Genomic DNA, 20,359 nt, shown 5'->3' with positions numbered 1-20,359 from the left:
GGATACCCGCGACTGCATGCTCCACCCAGGGTGCATTGACATAGTCCCTAGCTGCCTCCCCGCCCCGAGGGAAGAGAGGGCGATAGAGTCAGCTGGACGGAAGCGCGCCGAAGGGGGCGCTCCAGGTCCTACTGAACTCCTTATGCAGCTCGGTTAAACTTGGCACTTGAGCCGGGCCCAATGTGCGAGTACCCAGCCGCGAGCACCAGGGCTGCACCGCAACCCGACGCTCCTTGCGGTCCGAGCGAGCATGGCTGACATCTTGACGTCTGCTCTCACCTGTGCTCGACCTCCCGAGGGAGGGAGCTTCAGGGAATCGCCAGAGTCTGATGCCAGCAGGTCGTGCTCCGATGTTGCAAGAGACACCTCATCTCCACGGCTCGTGTCCGAGCGCATCGCTGAGGAATAAGATGGCTTAGGACCATCCTTGGGGAACTGCTAAACAAGCGAGACGGGGCGCGAGCGGTCCGCGAGCCGACCGGCTGACGGATTAACGCTCACGATAATCCCCACATCACCCTCGCTGCTCGCCGCCGCTGACGGCAGGGCCGTAGCCGCTGCGGTCACAGAACGGGAAGCAAACGAGGTGGTGGCTTGCTCTTGACAGAACATAGCCAACGTGACGCAACGTCTGAATAGCCGTCCGCCCGCAGTGACGCAACGTCTGACTAGCCATCCGCGTGCAGTGACGCAACGTCTGAATAGCCATCCGCGCGCCGTGCGGGCAGGACGAATCCACGAGGCTGCCACAGTGGTCGGACCCCCGAACACTTGCGGCAACCACCGTGTCCGTCCCCGTCCTCGATGAGTGTACTGCACCCAAGAGATCAGCGGGCAATGCCACGCTGAGGAAATTGCTCTTTTAGAAAAATACCTCAGGAACTGCCAGGACGCCCAGGGGAATCTCCGCTGCACCGCGTCGTAGAATTCGGCAATTCGAAGAATGTCATCAGATGCGAAGGCTCCGAAGAACAAAAGGTGAATGAATGAGCATTTCATTCGCCAATTTCATTGGCCTTTTCAAAATAGTCAGAGATGATTGGTTCTCAGGGGCGAACCCCATCTGTCGGCTTCGACACAACGTCTAGAGACCGACAGAAAGGGAACTACTGTTTAGTTAATAGTTCTTTCTTATTAGTTACCTGTATGGACTACAATGTTAATGCAGCACTAACCATAAATTCTGCATTAGTACCTGCATTAACCACCTATTAATAAAGTGTTACCCAATAAGCTTATATATTTAATGTGATTGTAAAATTTTGTACGTAACACTTCGGTATCGGGGGTAATTCTCACTTTTAACTAGTTGTTATTAGCATTAATATTATTGTCATGTTGGCTGTGTATTAGTACTTATAAAGCACTTATTCTGCATGTCCATACCCTACAACCCTAATCCTAATACCTAAACCTAACAACTACTTTACTAACTATTAATAAGTGTCATGATTCTGCCTTCTCTTGTCTTGATTTTCTGGTCTAGTGGCAGAATCATGACAGACACACGTGTTTTATGTGGAGAGAGACGTATTATTGTCAATCCGGACTTAATATGCATTCTCTCCAGTCTCGTCATTGGCCCCGCCCCTCTCGTTCCTAGTATTGCTTTCCACCTGTGTCTCATTCCCCACATCTGCCCATTGTTATCTCCTTTGTTAGTTTCCCTATTTTATTCCCTCTTGTCCATTGTCTTGTGTCAGGGTTGGTGTAGGAAGAACCCAATCGCAGGCAGTAATGAAGGGGTTAACATGATTTTAATATATTAAACACAAAATAAACACCCACGGTGGGGGAAAACACTGACAAAACTAAAATCCACAACTAAAGACAAAAGATTGATTTTCTCAGGTGTTCAAATACTTATTTGCAGCTGTATCATACAAATAAATAGTAAAAAAATCATACATTGTGATTTCTGGATTTTTTGGGGGTATTTTTCACAGTGGACATGCACCTACGATGACAATTTCATACCCCTCCATGATTTCTAAGCAGGAGAACTTGCAAAATAGCAGGGTGTTCAAATACTTATTTTCCTCACTCTCTCTCTCTCTATATATATATATAATAAGCAGGATAATGTTTAGCGATAATAAGGCCAGGCTGATTCATTATCCCTTACATGCATATATATGTGTAAAAATGTGTAACCTAAAAGACAAACATTTGCATATCCACAGCAAAAAAAAAAATACAAATAAAGAAAAGAGAACAAATTTTGGAAATTTAGCGCTACATGTTTCCTCAAATTGGGTGTTGAGTATTTGAATGCTGAAATGTCCGTTTGTTTTGGTAGACACAGAAGACACCGCATAATGTAGCTGCTGTTTCGCACTTTTACGAGGGTAAACATGCTTTCAATATGAGGCCAGGGCTGTTCCTCCTGGTCTGTTTCTGCATTGCCGACAGATCATTTTTATCTGATATTTTTGTTTTGCTACCGACGACCATACGACTGTAAAGCTAACCCATCCTTCCTCTGAGATTGAGTATTGTGAGTATTGTGAGATTGAGATTATGACAGCACAACTACGTTTGATTAGTGAAACATGGTCACGTGGTAGATTGTTTAGCGAAAGTCTCAAAATAAAACATTAAAACGAGGCATATGTGGGGGAATGACAACAATCACGTGGTGAATACCAAATAGGTAAAAAGTAACGAGCTCATTGTAGCCTAATGTAGCGGAGTAAGAGTACAGTTTCTTTTTCACTAATCTACTCAAGTAAAAGTTAAAAGTATAGTGACCCCTCTATTTCTTTTCTACATTTTGTTTTTGGTACTTAGCTTATATACTATGAAAGGCTTACTGAGACCAGTTTTATTGCACTTATGCATTGCTGTCCTTGTGTTGTTCTAATTGCTTCTTATGTTCACCTAATTTTTCAGTCACTTCGAAAGCAGGCGGCTGCAAAATGACTAAATGTAAATGTAATGGATAAATCAACCATTTCAGACAAGATTTGAGGCAAAAAAAATTGATATCTTGAAAATGTTTACATCAACTGGCTAAACTCCTACATACATTTCTTTACCTCCCCAGACCTGAGCTTGAGACAGACAGAGGGGTTACATTTATTTCATGATAAAAAGCAATTATGTTGTAACAATCTACAATAGACCTGTTAAAATATAGTGAATTGAATGAAAAGAAAATATAAATGTTTGCATTTATTTTGGTACAAGTGAATGAAGTACAGAAACACAAGAAAATATGCTTTTGCGTTAGATTTCCAAAACATCAAGGAAAAAAGGGTAAGAAGCCCCAATCTCTGTAACAGTATTAAATACAAGTACATCAAGCTAAAATGCCTCCTTTATTGGTCCTTAGAATGCTTCTCTGAGCATGATAGAAACTAGAGATAATGATACATATCTTTTCATATATAATTACCATCACCTAACCTTTGCTACAACTATGATAAATCTATGACTGATGAACATACTGAGCTTTACTAATAATTTGTAACTTTACTGTTTACTGTAAATATTAGACAACTAATTAGTTGTCTCAGAGTTTGGGTGTATTGCGTCTCGTACTGTATCCAGAATCGTCTGAAGCTCCTCCGTCGTCTCTTTTATTTTTGTCACAAATTTCATGGTCTCAGACTTCAGCTCTTCTGCTTGTTGAGTTGTTGAAGGCACCAGATTTGTCGTGTCACTGTTATTTGATGTCTGGTCACTAGATCCTGATTCTCGCTGACTCTCTATTGACGCATAATCTTGGCGAATTTTGTGGATTTCTCTGGAGTCGAGGAACACAAAGAAGACATCAACAGCCACAAAAAGTGCAGACAAAACTCCTGTAGCTGCTTCAGCCACACGAACGGCTCTCGCGGCGTGAGCTGCCACCTTCCCAACATTTACAACTTCAATTAAACGGAAAATCTCCGGAATTCCTCCCAGTCCGCGTCCAAGTCGAGCTCCAACATTTGCCCCAGGATGTGCATTGTAAAATGAGTCGTTTCTTGTGGAAAACTGGTTTTCTAAAGTTTCCAGAGCTATTTGGATGTTTTGGATGCAGCAAACTGTGGAGGTCAAATTTTCTTGGAACTCTTTTATGAGCAATTTGATCTTTTGCCGGTTTGAGCTCTGGTTAACCATGTTTGTTATGTTGCTGGCACCAGCTGTTACTCCTCCAGCTACTGCTGTGCCAATTCCCACTCCTGTTACTATTAGAGACGCTCCGAGAGTGAACGGAGAAAGAATAAGTCCCACTAAAGATGTGATTCCTCCGGCCAATCCCACTACCCCTCCTGTGAGACTGCCTATGGTTGTGTTGAAATGGACTCTTTCCAAATCATTAGCCAGGGCTCTCAGGTCCTCCAGTGTCCTATAAAGAGTCTTAATAGTTTGCACGTTCTGGGAAAAGACACATTTATGAAACAGTATTATTAAGTGTTATCCACATTTCTTCCATTCTTCTTTTTCATTTTGTTTAGAACCAGTGCCAACATGCACTTTTTATAGCAAAATGTGTGAAAAGTTAATTTATTAAGGTAGCTCACCTTTTTTCGAAGATAATTAATGATAAAAGGTCTAGTCAAGATCTCACTGACAGACGGACGATACGCTGGGTCGGGCTGAAGTGTGTCGTTTACCAGCTGACGAAGATCCTCAGAGAAGGTCGGAGGAAGGGCTTCATATGAGGATGTGAGTACCTTTTGAACAGTTTCAAGTGAGAGTATTGCAGGAAACTAAACAGGGAAAAAAATTTGTAATTCAGCAACCGAGACAAAACAATCAAGAAAAACACATTTTGGAAACAATACAAAAAGAGGTAGGATATTTTGAAAAAAAACATTTGTCCCATGAAAAAAAGAGCTGATTTAGGCCCTGTCCACACGACACAGGGTATTTTCAAAACCACAACATTTTCTATGGAGTTTAGCCGCTGTACACATGCACACACAGTACAGGTCATTGAAACCAAAATTTTTTTAAACTCCTGCAAAGGTGAGGATTGTTTTAGGCTACCAGACCCAGAGGTTAGCTTTTGTTCAGGCTTCTGATTGGCCGACATGGCTTTTGGTCTGTGCATATACAGTCAGAAATTTTCGAAGGCATTTTTTCATTTTTTGCCGCTGGTTTGTACGGTGTCTCGGAATTGTCAAAATGCCTCTCAAAATGTTTGCTTTTTTGACTTAGCCGTAAAATTCTGACAATTTAGCTGGCATGTCCCAACACACAATTTCCTTACCATTAAATAACCAGTATGAACTCCTGACATTACAAGCCAACCAAGAACAGTCCAGTTGTGCACTTTTTTTCATACGATTTTGGCAATTGCATGACCTACAGTCATGTCATTTCATTAGCATTAAATGACCCATTCATAACGTCGCCTTTAATGTCTGCTAAAGATGCAAGATAACCAAGAACGGTCCAGTTGCGTAATATATGCGTAGTATTTTGGTATTACATGACTCATGACGTAACTGGCAAGTCACAGGCACATAATTTATTTCCAATAAAATTATGATTAACATTGAAGGGGAAGCTCACCCAGTTATCAACTTTGTATGATTTTCTACTCACCCACATGACGTTAAACATGTTTAGAACAAAGAAAGATATTTAGGTGACATCCAAGAGATACCCAGGCCTCCTCATAGATGTCATGGTCCAGAAAAGTACTAAAGACATGGTGACATTGGTCCATCCGCTCATAGTGGATCAGTTTAATAATTTATAAGCGACGCAAATGCTTCATGTGCGAAAAACAAACCAGAATACGGACTTTAATGGATTTATTCTCTTCTGTCATGTCAGTGTATGCGTACGTTCACGAGAGCACTTCTTTGTCTTCTTCTTGGACGAGAGCACTGTGATGCATGCGTATTAGGTTTGTGCACTGATCACCGCATGGGGCTTGACCCTATTGGACGCCGGCACTCTGACTCACAAAGTGGAAGCGGAACTATGTTTACACGCATGCAGACACACCTGCAGTACACCGTACTAATTTTAACCAGAATATACAGAAGAATATGCGACACAACCACAGCCACTAGTTCCTACAAGACAAAGTGCAAATGTCGTAAGTGCCTAACAATGCCTACGGAAATGAAGAGCTTGTGCTGCATCGACTGGGAAATAGCCGGCATCCAATAGGGTCCAAGAAGAAGATGAAAAAGAAGTGCTCTCGTGTACGCATGGGGGTAACGAAGGCAAGCTAGTATCGAGCTGTGCAGTGTGTAAACCTCACTCCCCGACCAACAGAGACGCTAAAGACTGCGGTCTTTAGCCTCCTCGTTAGAGCGCCCGTCTCCCATTCGGACCGACGCAGAGCGGGGCGAGTAGAACCGGTTACATGCGCCATACACTGACAAGACGGAGGAGAATATATTGATTTAAGTCTGTATTTTGTTTTGTTTTTTGCACATGAAGCACAACTGAGCCACTATGTGTGGATGGACCAATTTACCCATCTCTTTAGTACTTTTCTGGAGGCCTAGAAATCTCTCGGATGTCATCTAAATATCTTTATTTGTGCTCCGAAAATGTTGGAAGTTCTCTAAACATTTAACATCATGTGGGTGAATGAAAAACGCACAAAGTTGATGTTTGGGCAAACTTCCCCTTTAATGATTTACATGGCCTTGACTGTTTAAATATGCGTGTTTAAAACATTTTAAGTCGGGACATCATAAATCTGTTGCTTAAGTAAGCCAGAAGAGATTAAGTACTAGAAATGCAGTCCTGTAGTGCTCCCGCACGCTCAATTTCAGGGCTGGGTTTCCCAAAAGCATTGTAAGCCTACGTTGAATATAGAACCATCTGTCACCAATGGAGCTAAGATCAACTAAAGGCTGCAATGCTTTGGGAAACGCAGCCCAGAACAACCCATGCACAGCAGAGATGCGTCTGGTAGGGCCGGTTGTTCCTCCGAAGTGAGACAGTGTTTTAATTATAAAAGTGTTGTTTAATACTTGTGAAAATCAAATTTAAAATTCCATTTTTACTTATAGTCTGACAGAATGTCATCTGACAGCAATGCACTGATTTTACGTTTTAGGTGTGCATAAAAATGTTTTGTTAGTTTTTTTATTGAATTATTAATTATTATTTGGTATCTGTCTTAAATAATACACTGTATATATACTGTAAACTGTGTATTAAATAACTATTAAATAAAGTTAAGCGTCTGGAAAACACTTTGCTGGTCACAAATGTTTCTAAACATGTTGGTGTAATGTTTTGAAAGCGATTTGATATGCTGCTGTTAATATGTTGCTTTTATCTATATATCAATTGAAAAGTATTCCAATTCTAAGTCTGTGTCATTCAAGTCTCTAAAATAGTTATGGGCAAATACGGACAAGATAAAACTAGTTGTACTGCATGTCTGCCTAAAGAATATTAAATAATTGCTGTTGGAGCCATCGCCAGCCGTCAGGGTACGAAGACCTCGCTGCCGTACTTCTGGGCCTAGGTGGGGTGGCGGACGTAGAAGAGGGAGCGGAGGGGTTCGGGCCATTTGCTGTTGGCCGGAGCCTGCTGCCGTCCACCAAGGAAAAGGGGAAGAGCAAGGAACGAAAAAGTTCCTGCCGGATACCCTCAGCCAAAGAATCCACCGCCAGGAGGAAAAGCACCACCCCGACGTCCAGCACCACCGCATAGCACTGCGAGGAAAACCCTCTCGGCTGGGCTGAGGACCCGAGGCTCCTGGTGCTCCCGTCTCCGTTCTCTCGTCTCGTCGGTGCATACCCCCCAGGCACTGGTGCCCAGTAGTGCCCCCCGGCCTGTAAGGGGCGATGGGGGTATGTGGTGAGGAAGGCAAGACGAGAGCCGTGAGGCGGGGCTGGTGGCGTGAGTGATAGTTGGAATCAGCTGTGCGCACACCGGCCTCGTCTTGGCCGGTCATATCTCACGGAGGAGATCGGGAGCTTAAGAGTACGACGTTTAAAACAAAATCGTAATTTAATCATTTTGTGAAACAAATAAGACTTATATCTATGTACTTGATATTGACATGCAGAGTTCCAACAGTGAAGAAATGGGACAAACTTGATGTTGAATAGTGTCATTTCTGTATTTCTTTGTTTGTAAAATAACTTTGTTGATTGTTTTGTCTCAGTGGGAATTAAATTCATGTTTTTTTTTGCATGAGCCAAATATCCAGTACATTGTTTTAAATGGTGACTTATCAATCAATGTGATTTTTCCTCATTACTGCATTGGTATTTGTACTGTATATATAAAAGCATCCATGTTCTAACCTCTTGATTCGGTTTCAATCTGATGAAAAGAAAATCTCACCACACACTTCAGCATGCACAGCTCATAGATGACACATCCCAACCGCCATATTTCACTGTGAAAGTTATCATTGCCCAGGTGTAAGTAGTCAGTCTGACAAACAGTATAAATTTATCGTATATATATGTATATGTATGTGAAGAGTTGGGTTCCAAAATGAGAAAACTCAGTTTTTAAATTCATTTCATTTATTTAATTTTTCAGTTTTTTTATGTTCGCATGTTTTTATTGTTTTTTTTTTAGCTGTATTTTTTTAGTTATTATGGCTTAAATCAAAACAAATAAACTGCAGTTTGATTGATATTAATTGAAATGAAAAAAGAAAAATCTCATTTTGGATTTAAGTATATTCAGCTGGTTGATGTTTAATTACGTTTTCTCCTCATAAGGTTTGCCATTCAAAATCTCAGGTGCAACATATGAAGGTTTATTTTCTGCAGTTTGCTCTTCAGTCGACCTAATAGATACCGGAAAGATAATACAGAAGACAAATCATAAAACACACACACAACTATGCTGTATTTCTTGTTTTACATTATGTGTTGAGGAGTTGCTGCGACATGACGTCATGTTTTGAGTCAAAGAAGCAAACAATACCGTTGATGAATCACTTCAAACTCGCCAAGACGGATGGTTCCAGATGAAGTGAAGAATATGCTCTGTCATGAGAAAACCAGGGTTGGAAAAAAATTTTTTTCTTAAAAATGCTCTTAAAAGAAAATGTATACTTATGGATTTACATTTTTGCAGTAAAACCTGAAATTGCAGCATTTACAGAACAGTACTACAATATGCTATCTGGACAGAAGTATTAGGAAACACCCCTACCAATGAACAGGTTTGACTACTTTAGTCATTTCCATGAGTACAAATCTTTACGTTACAGCATATAACAATATTCTAGGGAATTGAGTGCTTCTGATTTAATAGCAACGGTTTGGGAAGGGGTATTTTCCATTACATCATGACAATGTCTCTGTGTATGAGGCAAGATTCTGAAAGAAAGGATTGATTCAGTCAGTGTGGACTCATACAGTCAGTTCAAACCAGAGGTGTTCAGCTGGGTTCAGGACTTGGCTTTATGCAGACCAGTCATGCTTCATGCAGACCTTACCTTATACACAGAGACATGTTGGAACAGAGAGGAGTCCTGCCCAGTGTTAATTTGTCCGGCACCTCATTTGATAGATCCCACTCCTCAAGTGCTAATGGAAAATGTTCGTGCGTTTCATTAAAAAGCATGTATAATAATTAAAATGGCAGTGACTTTATTATTCTCGAAATGAACAGGTTGTCAAGTTACAGATGCCGGAATATTGTGTGTGCGCGTAAGACGCCGGCTCAAGCGCTTGAGCTGTAAATGAAAAAACTCTGTGATGATTAATGTTCAAACAGATATGACAGAAATGTTTTACATTGATGAAAGTGAACTTGTTGTGATGCACACATCAGAGAGAGATATTTAGTTTGCATTGGATTGTTTTATGTCCTGATGTTAATGTCTTTACTAATCACGCAGATAACAATTAAAAAAGTAATAAAACAAAGCCAGATGTACTTTTTTCTGAGTACTTTAACTGAATTACAGTCTCCAGCACTCCTTGGACCCCAAACAGATGATATACTGTATATCGATTTAATCAATTAAATGTGTACCTCAGGTTGCAGGTTTTTATGCAGGATCTGTTGATCATGCAGGTATTTTAGAGCCATGCAGATCTTCACAATCCAGTCCAGAATCTGTAAATCAGTAAATTGTAAATGCACATATAATGAGTTAAAAATGCAATATTTAATATTGACAGCAAGAGGTTAAAGGACCAGTCCCGAAATCTAGTGGCGAGGCTGCAAATTGCAACCAATGGCTCACTCCACCCCTCCCTTTCAAAGCACTTACAGCTGACACATGGCGAATTCCAATACAAAGGAATTCAGACGAGGGACCTGTGTGGGAGCGTGAAGGATTCTGGGAAACGTAGGAAACAGGCAATGGGATACAGTGCCCGTTTCTCAATTCCAAGAATACAATTTGTGTTCTTGTGGAAACTGCCCTGGCAAGGCAGCCTAGGAAGAATGAACTTAAATGGACATGCTGAAGTGACTTCTGGGACTAGCGGATTCCTTATGTGTGCCAGGCTGCATACGATGCATCCTTGATATCAAAAACACATCCAGGTACTTTCATGAATTCTCTGTTCTTGTGTTCTTGGGTATTGGAACTGGACTTTGATGGTTATTGATGATGTAGAACGAGAACACGAGGACACAAGACCGCTGAAGAACACATATTGAGAAATGGCCGGTGGGAGGCAGACAGGACTGTGACACTTAAGGCGGAAGTAGTAGACCATCCGGGTATTTCTGGCCTACTGTTTTTTGTATACTGAGGTTTCGAACATACTATTCACTCATTTTCGCCTACTTTATATACTATGGAATTTGGATTTCGGATGCAGCGAATGATGAGATTCTTCATGTGTGCTCGATTGGAACTTAAATGGTAAAAACCAGGAGCAGAATTTCTAATGCCGGTGCTAATGGGTACAGTGTGTTATACCATCAACTGTCATACCTCATTCTCAGACAATTGAACTTTTCCCTCCTTTTGGTTTTTGATTTTCTGAGCGAGATCTCCACCTCCGCAGTGCTCCAGAACAAGATATGAACAGTCAGAATCTGAAAGCAGATTAATTACAGTTTAAAATGATTTAAGAACAAGTCATTCATTTAGAAATTTAATCCATTTTTTTATTTAACCTTTGATGATTTCCTTATGATGGATGATGTGTGGATGACTGAGCTGGAGAAGAACGTTTAATTCATCCTTAAAACAGACAGATACACACTTAAATCTCATTATAATCATTTATCTTTTAAAATCATTTAACTCTCAAATCTCATTATAATCAAACTGTCTGACTTACCTGGTTAGCGCTCAACTTTTTAATGATAAACTGATCCCCACCTTCATTCTTCACCAGGATCTGCTTCTCCTTTTCACTCACTAATGTGTAGCCACAGTCTTTTGGAACAGACAGATTGGTGCCCATTGCAGTAAATTGCGCTGCAAAGCAAAATGTTTAAGAAGAGAAAACATTCATGTGTATTTAAGTTAACCAAAGATATGCTTTCTATGGAAATTGTGCTTCTATATTTTTATATTACATGCAATGCAATCAATACAATAAACAGAGACTGTTGGTGAGACTACCTATTAAAAGTGTAGATGTTTATTGTTAATTTCCTTTTAAACCGTTTTTCAGTTAGTAAACTTTGGAACAGTCTTCCCTGCACTGTCCGGGAGGCAGACACACTCTGTCAGTTTAAATCTAGACTAAAGACGCATCTTTTTAATCTTGCATACACTACACTACCAAAATATATATATGACGAAGGTTTAGGCTGCACTAGTTAAAACATCCGGAACCAGGAACACTTCCAATAACAACTGATGCATTTGTTGCATCAAAGAGTGCAGAACAGTACTCTACTCTCAGCCAGTCATGTCTCATTGTTCCAAGGTTACCAGAGCGGGCAGGATGCAGTCCAAGGTTACCGGAGCGGGCAGGACGCAATCCATTCCCAGACCTGACAAATGCTGTGATGATAAAGCTGGACAAAGGATGTGGCGACTCTACAAAACTTCAGCCGCTATTAGATTATTAATGATAATTTTAAATCTAACTTTGATTTTTATTTTGCCTTGTGCAAGCACTGTCGAGCTTGTGCAGAGGCAGCAGTTTTTGCCAGAGGGGAACTGGAATCCCCTGGTTAGGCCTGGTCTCCCTCTGAGGTTTTTTTTCTCCTCCAATGGAGTTTTGGGTTCCTCGCCACCGTTTTCATACTGTTTTGCACTGTTTTGCCTGGCCGGGGGGGCTGCTAGAATTTAATAGTCTTATTTAATTAACTCTGCATATAGGAATTTATAGTCTGTCTGATATTTGAACTGTGTTTTGACTTCCATAACCTTTTATGTTTTGCTTATAGTCAATGTTTTCTTGTACAGCTGCTTTGTAACAATGAAAATTGTAAAAAGCGCGTATATAAATAAAGCTGACTTGAATTGAATTGAACATTGTGGCTTGTTTTTGCGGGCAGAGCTTAGGTGATGGAATATGATAGCCAGCACATTTTGTTAGCTTGTGTTTTGACAATGACTAGGCAAAATCGTTTTTTACATTGATGTAAGGTCGATCACAGTCCCGGACTACAATTGTTGTTGAAAACATTAACTTTAACGGAAGGCACCAGATTGTCCGACCTGTGCAAACTCACTCAGTGAGTGGACAAACTGACAGGATCAGCTCCAGTGAAGTGGCCTGACAATGTGCTTCAAATGGTTATTCAAATATGTAAATATGTACTAATTTAACACAACAAGGCAATGAAGCTGTTGCGGATAAACTAATAAATCATATACCGTATGTCACTGCAGAAATTTTGCTCCCCTCCGCCATGTTGATTGTGTAAGGCCCGCCCTTCTCGGGTATCAAAATCCTTTCCCAACTTCACAGTTGGAAACGTGACATCAGAGGGTGCAATTAAGACGCAAGACAGGAGAGCACATTGTGAAAAGACACAAACAATAGCCATGTGCTTCAAACACAGACACAAGACATGGGACCGTTATAGTTTCTCCCATTAGATGACGTCATCAAATGCACTTCTTTCTCTCGCCTCTGTGCTTTCAAGTGCACAAGTTAGTTTTGCAATGGGTTTATCGCTAAAGTAGTAGCAAAAGTCAAGAAATCTGCAGTGACTTCAGTGGTTTGAGAGGTTGTAGATGCCTATGTGTGGTTGCAATTCAAATCTTAATCTAGGAAAACATCTAAATATCTGCTATACATTTGTATCTGCCAATGTATTTTGTAAATGCCAGTTACACATTTGTGACAATTTTTCTGCAACTTCAAATTCTGTCCACGAGTGCAAATCTCAACATTCAAACTTCAACAAGTTTTCACATTGGGGCTGTAAGGGTACATTTTAGTGTACAGGTATAAATACTTACTTTACAAGTTCACAAATTAAAATCTACATGCTCTTTTTTTTGCTACTGATTTACCTTCATACATCTTGCATCAGAAGTACTGCGCTTCTGAAGCATTCCGCATCTTGTCCAAAATGCAAAGTGTGAAGTTATAAGCCTATTTCATATAGAGAGTTCATAATATTCATTCATGTGTCCCAGGATTTGTCTCGGGATGTTATATGGTTTGGGTTCACACTGCAGTGATTTTCTGGAACGGTGCTTGGACCGCTGCTTTTTTCCATCTACATGACATCCTTTGGACCAATCATACGGGCACACGGCTTCTATCACTGTTATGCTGACGACACCCATATTTACATCTCATTTCACCCAGACGATACCACTGCAGCAACTCGCATTACAGCTTTCCTAGAAGACATTTCGGCTTGGATGAAAGACCATCACCTCCAGCTGAACCCTGCCAAGAAAGAACTACTCATATTTCGGGGACACCCCACGGTGCGCAATGCTCTCACCATCCAACTTGGCAATACCACAATCACTCCTTCCAAAACAGCCAGGAACCTCTGAGTAATATTCTGGTATGGGTCACCATAACTGACAAATAGGTCACTTTCACAACGCGGTCATGCCGATATACCTTATTCAACATAAGAAAGGTTAGACCCCATCTCACTGAGAATGCGGCACAACTCCTTGTCCAGGCCCTGATAATCTCAAGGTTGGACTATTGAAACCACTCCAGCTGGTTCAAAACACAGCAGCACACCTTGTCTTCCAACAGCCCAAAAGGGCTCATGTGACAACTCTTTTCGTCTCTCTTCATTGGCTTCCAGTTGAAACCTGTACAAATTGGCTGATTCTTTGATTTCAACACTTCCTGTTTGCGGAGCGCGCGTCGATTGAGCTGGAGCTCTTCCAAATTGAATACATCGTCTATCCTTTTTATATCTTAAAGATTTGTGTTTTAAATTGTTATTCGCAGAGGAACTTATCCTTAAGTATATCACATACAGAAATCATTGTTAAACACACTGATCAATTATTTTTATTATTTTATGATTATTTTTATCATATATTTTTAATGTTTCTGACGTGTTTGTACCTTGGACTGCAGTCGGAATTGGAGGCTGTGGAGAAGCAGATCCAGGATTTACATGAGAAGCAGACACGGCTGAGAGAATGTAAAACGGAGCTTGAAACATCCCGGGCTGACGCTCGCAAATCTGCGGTAAGTTTTCATCGCGATTATAATACTTCTACCACTTCTACTCGACGTGTTTCACTGCACAGAGCCACACAATCAGCCCAATTGAACTTCACTCCTGCACCGGCACACCCACGGCGAAAGGCACAAGCCAGGACTGGTGCGATGACTCAACTGCCGCCACCGGTCTTCCAGATACCAACCAGGAACTGCTTTGCCGCCCTCTGCGAGACAGAATACAACGCTGTGGTCATCAGAGACTCAATCGTCTGGAACGTACGTGCTTCCTTCACTAAAGGTAAGGTGCACACTCATTGTTGTCATGGCGCTCGTGTTCTTGATGTCTCTGCGCAGGTACCTGCGATCCAGGGACTTCAGCAGTCTGATCGAGACGGTACGCATCGCATTGCCTGTGGCGAGGATTATCGTATCAGGGCCGCTTCCTACCTACCAACGAGGGAATGAAAAGTTCAGTAGACTATTTTTGCTTAATCAATGGTTGATGTCATGGTGTATTGAACAGAAGCTGCTCTTTGTTAATAATTTGTATCTGTTCTGGGAGCGACCTAGGCTCTTCCGCAACAACGGCCTGCACCCCAGCAGCATCGGAGCGGTTCTCCTGTCTGACAACATCTCGAAGGCGCTACGCATCTTTGGACAACGTCTCTATATAAATAAAATTTAATTGTATCAGTTTGAAGTCACTGATGGTTGCCTACAGGACGATCACTGGATCATCACCGGCATGCTTTCACACCCTCCAACACCCCACCAAGAACCCTGCGTTGAGCAAACCAGCGGCGTCTTGTATTTCCTTCTCATAAGGGCAGTAAATCGCTTTCCTGCTCATTCTCCTTCACAACTCCTTCCTGGTGGAGCATTCTTCCTAACTCTGTACGGTCAACCACATCTCTCACAACATTCAAAAAAATACTTAAAACCTCTTCTGTGAATACTTGACAGACGAATGAGAAAATAACACTCTTTCTCTCAAAAGGTATTTCTCTGGCTTTTGTTGAAACTAGTAACTTTGTATTTGCACCTAGATATATCACTTGTTGCTCCCTGAACTCTCTGTAAGTCACTTTGGATAAAAGCGTCTGCTAAATGGTTAAATGTAAATGTCACGGTAAATGAAATTCTCTTGCCGTGTTTAAGGTGGCTCAATAGCACGGTTTGCTTTTATGACCACTTTCCTTATATTTAGTGCCCAATATAGGCACAAATAAGATGTGTAGTAGGGTTATTATTATGTAGTATATATTGTTCTGTAGTAATATATTTTCTCCTAAGTAAGTTAATGATTAAACCCAGCCAGCTTATATATAAGATAAATATAAACTGTCGAATGACAAAAATAACAAAACACTGTTGTTCAGTGCATTTTTACAGAGCCTAAATACAATATATTATGAACACAAAGGAGTCTTGACGAAGTAAAAATGTAACCGTATTTTTGCAACTGCAATATAAAAGGTACCGCAGGACGTTTTTCAGTAATATGATGTACAAAGTTTGGAGCTCAAAAATGACTTAAATTATGTTTGTTCTTTATGATTTATGTGTGAAAGATTCAATATGGCAGCAGCGAAGCACAGATATTTTGAAGAATTAATGGATTGTCTTACATACGCATTTGATCAAAAACTAAACACAAATCAACAATAAAATAGTCCTCTTTACTGATCATCTCTCTTGTAATGGCAAATATTTTATCAGAAATTACCTCGATGTATCAAGGGAATCTGTTTTTGCAAGTTTGTCAGATGAATCAGCTCAACTTCTCACTTAATCTTTCTTGACTTTAGGACTGCGATTGACATGCATCACTGCTCAAGCGGCCATTTCACTTCAATCCGTGGCAAGAGACTGTTTACCTCTGCTCAGCACTAGAGATGACGCAACACCTTAAGGGCGGAGCTATTCCTAATCGTTTAATTTAATTATTTTATAAATTTGTGACATTTTCCACCACTGCAAGACCTCCAACAAGGCAGTGTTACAGAGACAAATGCGCTTGAACGCAAGCAGTACGAAATGAATCAGGACAGCAAATAGAAGGGCATTAAATAGGGAGACTAAAAAGGATAATTAATAAGGGACAGGTGTCGGGAATGAAACACTGATGGAAAGCTAAACAAGGAAATAAGTGGGGCGGGGCCAAAGACGAGACTGGAGGGAGCGCATGTTATGTCAGAACCAACAATAACATGTCTCTCTTCACACAAAACATGAGGCTCTGTCTTGATCCTGCCACTAGACCAAGAAAGACAGGACATGATGAGGCAGAATCATGACACTATAAACAGTAATGCTTTTGCCATAATCATGCAGCACTACCATATGGTATTTTAATTTTACAATATAGACTTAATTATTCACGACAAGAAAAAAATCTTACTTTCACTTTTTATTACTTTGGTGATGTATATACTGGCAAATAATGTTGGCTACGTTTAATACACAATATGATAATGAACTATGACATTTTGTTTTGAACTATTCCATATGAAATGACTTTTTCCATTTGAGTACCCAGAAAGGCGCTATTTAAATGTTACGAATAATTAATTACTTGCATCACATATTTTATTTATCTTGCAATAGACCACTGCCACGATTCATATCAATAGAGTGCAATTAAGCAATGTTGTTTGTCACATGTATGACTGATATTTTAAAGAATTAAGATTTTTATGTCTTTCTTTTTTCTTATCTGGCCGTTTTTATTATGACGTGTGACTCGTGTCTTTTGTGTGCTCTAATTTGTTAAATATAGACTTGCGGCAAGTGTACTGAAAGCAGCATTGAGGTGTTCTGATGGTAGGAACGAAAGAAGGCATGCGCTTTTCCACGCGTTATTAGATGTAAATGGCCCTATACACACATTCCAAACGTTTATTTTTTATTTCTTCCAAAAGGGTTTTCGGGACACAATCGACAAAAAGTGAAGGGGACATGTCCCACCTGGCTTAAATTACGCCTATGGAAAATACAATGAAACAACAATGACTGTCCAGAATTAACGCGTGAACCAACCAGCAAGTTTTATTATTAGTCATTATTTGAATGATAGTAATTAAAATATGTTCTGTTTCTCTTGGTCTCTCAACGTTGTGTCGAGACTGACAGAATGGGGTTTGACTTGAGAACCTATCATCTCCGATTATACTTTTGAGAAGGCCAATGAACTTGACGAATGGGACGGCAAGCCCATTCAATCACCTTTTTGTTCTTATGAACCTGTGAGGCTTATGCTGAGCGATCTTCGGTTTCTCTTACTGGGTTTACGACGCAGAGCAGCGTAACTCGTCCTGGCGTTTACGACTTCCCCTGGGCATTTCAGTAGCTGTCAGAGGTGTCTTCAAAGATCATATTTCTAAAAGAGCTAATTCTCCTACAGCGTGCACATGTCGCCAGGCATGTCTCGCCGCCTTAGTCTTGGATGCCACCGATCGTCCTCAAGCTAGACAGGCACGATACCTGCGTCAAATGTCTGGGTCACCAGCATGCTGTAGTAGTCTTCGTGGATACGACATCCCCGCACTACGGAACATGTCGATCACGATATTGCGGTGACAGTTGGTTGTGTTCACGTGGACACGACCACAACACTATCCACTTCCTGCTTGACAGCGGTTCCAAAGCCGTCTGCGGCAGCGAGCAGCGGTGATGATAGGCGGGGTCTTATGGGCGTAAATCTGTTGCTGCCTTTGCCGTGGACCGTCCAGACCCGTTGCGCTCGCCGAACCCATCTCCTATGGGCATCGTCAGACTATCCCATAGTGGAACCACGCCAAAGCGTGCAGAGGACGAGAATTCTGTTGCAACATCGGATGGCATTTTGCCCTGCAGCTCCCGGCTACGGCTTGTCGAGCCCTCACCCAGGCCGCGGCCCATATCTTAATCAAGTTAAGCAGGTAGTTCCCTAAACATAGGACTTAGGATGTCATTGCCTCCACAAGCTGAGCTTGTGCCCACAACAGAATATTGCATTCCCACAAGGTAATATCAAGTGGCCATGACAAAACTATGTGAAATGAGCATGTCCCCTGCCGGTCACCATAATAATTCATATCAACAAAAGACAAGAGATTATTAAACTTTAAAACCTTATTATTAAAGGTCCAGGTTTAAGGTTTTGAATTCCAAACAAAGGGCCCCTCCCTTTTAAAGCACTACGCTTGCTGACACAGTACTAAGATGTCACTTCTTTTCTGAAGGAGATAACATTTACGAAACACATTCTGTAGAGCCGTTTGTCCCTTTTGGGCTATTGTAGAAACAACATGGTGAATTGCATGCAAGATGTAGATTGAAATAGCTCATTCTAAGGTAAGAAAAAGTAACTCTTCATCCTCTGAACACATAGTTATGTGCATTACATTGCATTTTCATTTCACTGTCAATAAATCCTCAAAAAAATGACACACTGCACCTTTAAGTCACATGAACTGTGCTCTGCAATGGAAGCTCAATTCAACACCAAACAACATGACATGTGACTCTTGTCTGTGAAAACAAGGCTAAAGTCAAAATCTCATTCTGAGATCATGAGCATCAAAGTTTGATTTCAGCCATTCATTTCACCGAGATTTCGTTATATTTGATTTATACTTTATATTATATAGATGGATTTGTATGTTGAATGGCCAACAACTTATGCTAAATTCAACAGATGTTTTAATTATTACTTTTTAAAGTTAAACCTACATAATTATTACAGTGTTATTAATGAAAATCTTTCTGAAATCAGACTGATGTTCTTGAATCAAAAATGCAGTTCAGTTTGGAATAACTTATCCCATCTGAATAGTTCTTTCTGTATTGATTTTCCTTACCTGATAAAAACCTGTGAGCAATCTTTGGAAATTCAATATATTTCCTTCTTCTTTCAGGATTTCCACCGATGAGATGATCTATATTTCTTTCACTAAAAGAACATTGTAAAACTTTAGTTTCGTTTCCAATGATTCTCCTTCAGCAAACATCCACAATTCAAACAAAGTCATCAATGATACTTACACGTCAGCTCACTCTGTGACTTGAACATATTTGCTTTAAATCCACTTAGTTTCTGTTATGGACCGTCATTTTTTACTTTTACTTTCTCTTAAGATAAGGAAGCACAGAGGCTCGGTTGAGAGAGAAAACAAGCTCAGGCTGCCAAAGTGGTGTTAAACATCCTTTGAAATGAAGCATCAAATTGTGGTTCCTGTGCTAACTAAATATTTCTTTGAGTTTTAATTTATTTATTCTGAACTGCATAGGGATGAGCAGACAACTGTAACAGGTATTGATTTTCCTCCATGCTTAACCACGCCTCATGTCTGATGTGAGTCAATACTTTACACTACTTTTTTCAGCAATAATTCATTACACTAATAATCCGTACACTTAAAGGTAAAGTTAATTTACATTACATTACATGTACTTGTCATGGAATTTTCGTATAATTTAAACTAGGTGAGTAAGCCCAGACAAACGCGACGCACAGAGAGGCATGAAGTACTTTGCAAAGTATTTTATAGTCGTTTAATCTGCATCATAAGCAATGAGCATGTTGCAGCAAAAAGGCCCTGTTCACTCCTGCACACAGAGTTTATATAGGATTCAAATGTGACACCCCCCCACCTTTCCCCTCGAGCAAGATCGCTTCTGTGGCCCACAATACGTGAGGACCCCTTATCTTACTTGTGCTTTGCTCGAGGACAAAGGCAGAGTGCAGTGACGCGTATGCACAAAAACATGATAAACACTCCAAAAACATATAGATACACACATCATGAAGCAAGGATAGAACATTTCCATTACATACTCATTTGGCAGACTCTTTTATCCAAAGCGACTTACAAGTAGGAGAGCATCTAGCATTTGGTCAACACGCTAAACAG

At 40.7% G+C, this 20,359-nt stretch overlaps 1 protein-coding gene across 4 annotated transcripts; it reads right to left on the bottom strand.

The window, feature by feature from the left end:
- Positions 1–3,159: 3,159 nt before the first annotated feature.
- Positions 3,160–19,802, bottom strand: LOC306889346 (uncharacterized protein). 4 transcript variants are annotated; one of them, XM_079448162.1, is made up of 11 exons: positions 19,491–19,802; positions 19,307–19,398; positions 11,190–11,329; positions 11,023–11,110; positions 10,838–10,941; positions 9,922–10,005; positions 8,863–8,924; positions 8,639–8,722; positions 8,266–8,320; positions 4,512–4,700; positions 3,160–4,365 (listed from the first exon to the last, which is right to left on the bottom strand). In XM_079448162.1, exons 3-11 carry the CDS (start codon positions 11,313–11,315, stop codon positions 3,502–3,504), a joined length of 1,656 nt encoding a protein of 551 aa, XP_079304288.1. In that variant the 5' UTR covers positions 11,316–11,329; positions 19,307–19,398; positions 19,491–19,802; the 3' UTR covers positions 3,160–3,501. The 4 variants fall into 4 exon arrangements, with proteins under 4 accessions (XP_079304288.1, XP_079304289.1, XP_079304290.1 ...); XM_079448163.1 differs by having other exon boundaries at positions 11,023–11,089; XM_079448164.1 differs by lacking the exons at positions 19,307–19,398; positions 19,491–19,802 and adding an exon at positions 16,192–16,336 and having other exon boundaries at positions 11,023–11,089; positions 11,190–11,476.
- Positions 19,803–20,359: the final 557 nt, after the last annotated feature.

Source organism: Barbatula barbatula (genome assembly GCF_947034865.1).
Source record: "Barbatula barbatula genome assembly, chromosome: 24".
In the NCBI taxonomy this organism is placed as follows: Eukaryota; Metazoa; Chordata; class Actinopteri; order Cypriniformes; family Nemacheilidae; genus Barbatula; species Barbatula barbatula.
This window is presented reverse-complemented; position numbering and strand designations above follow the sequence as displayed.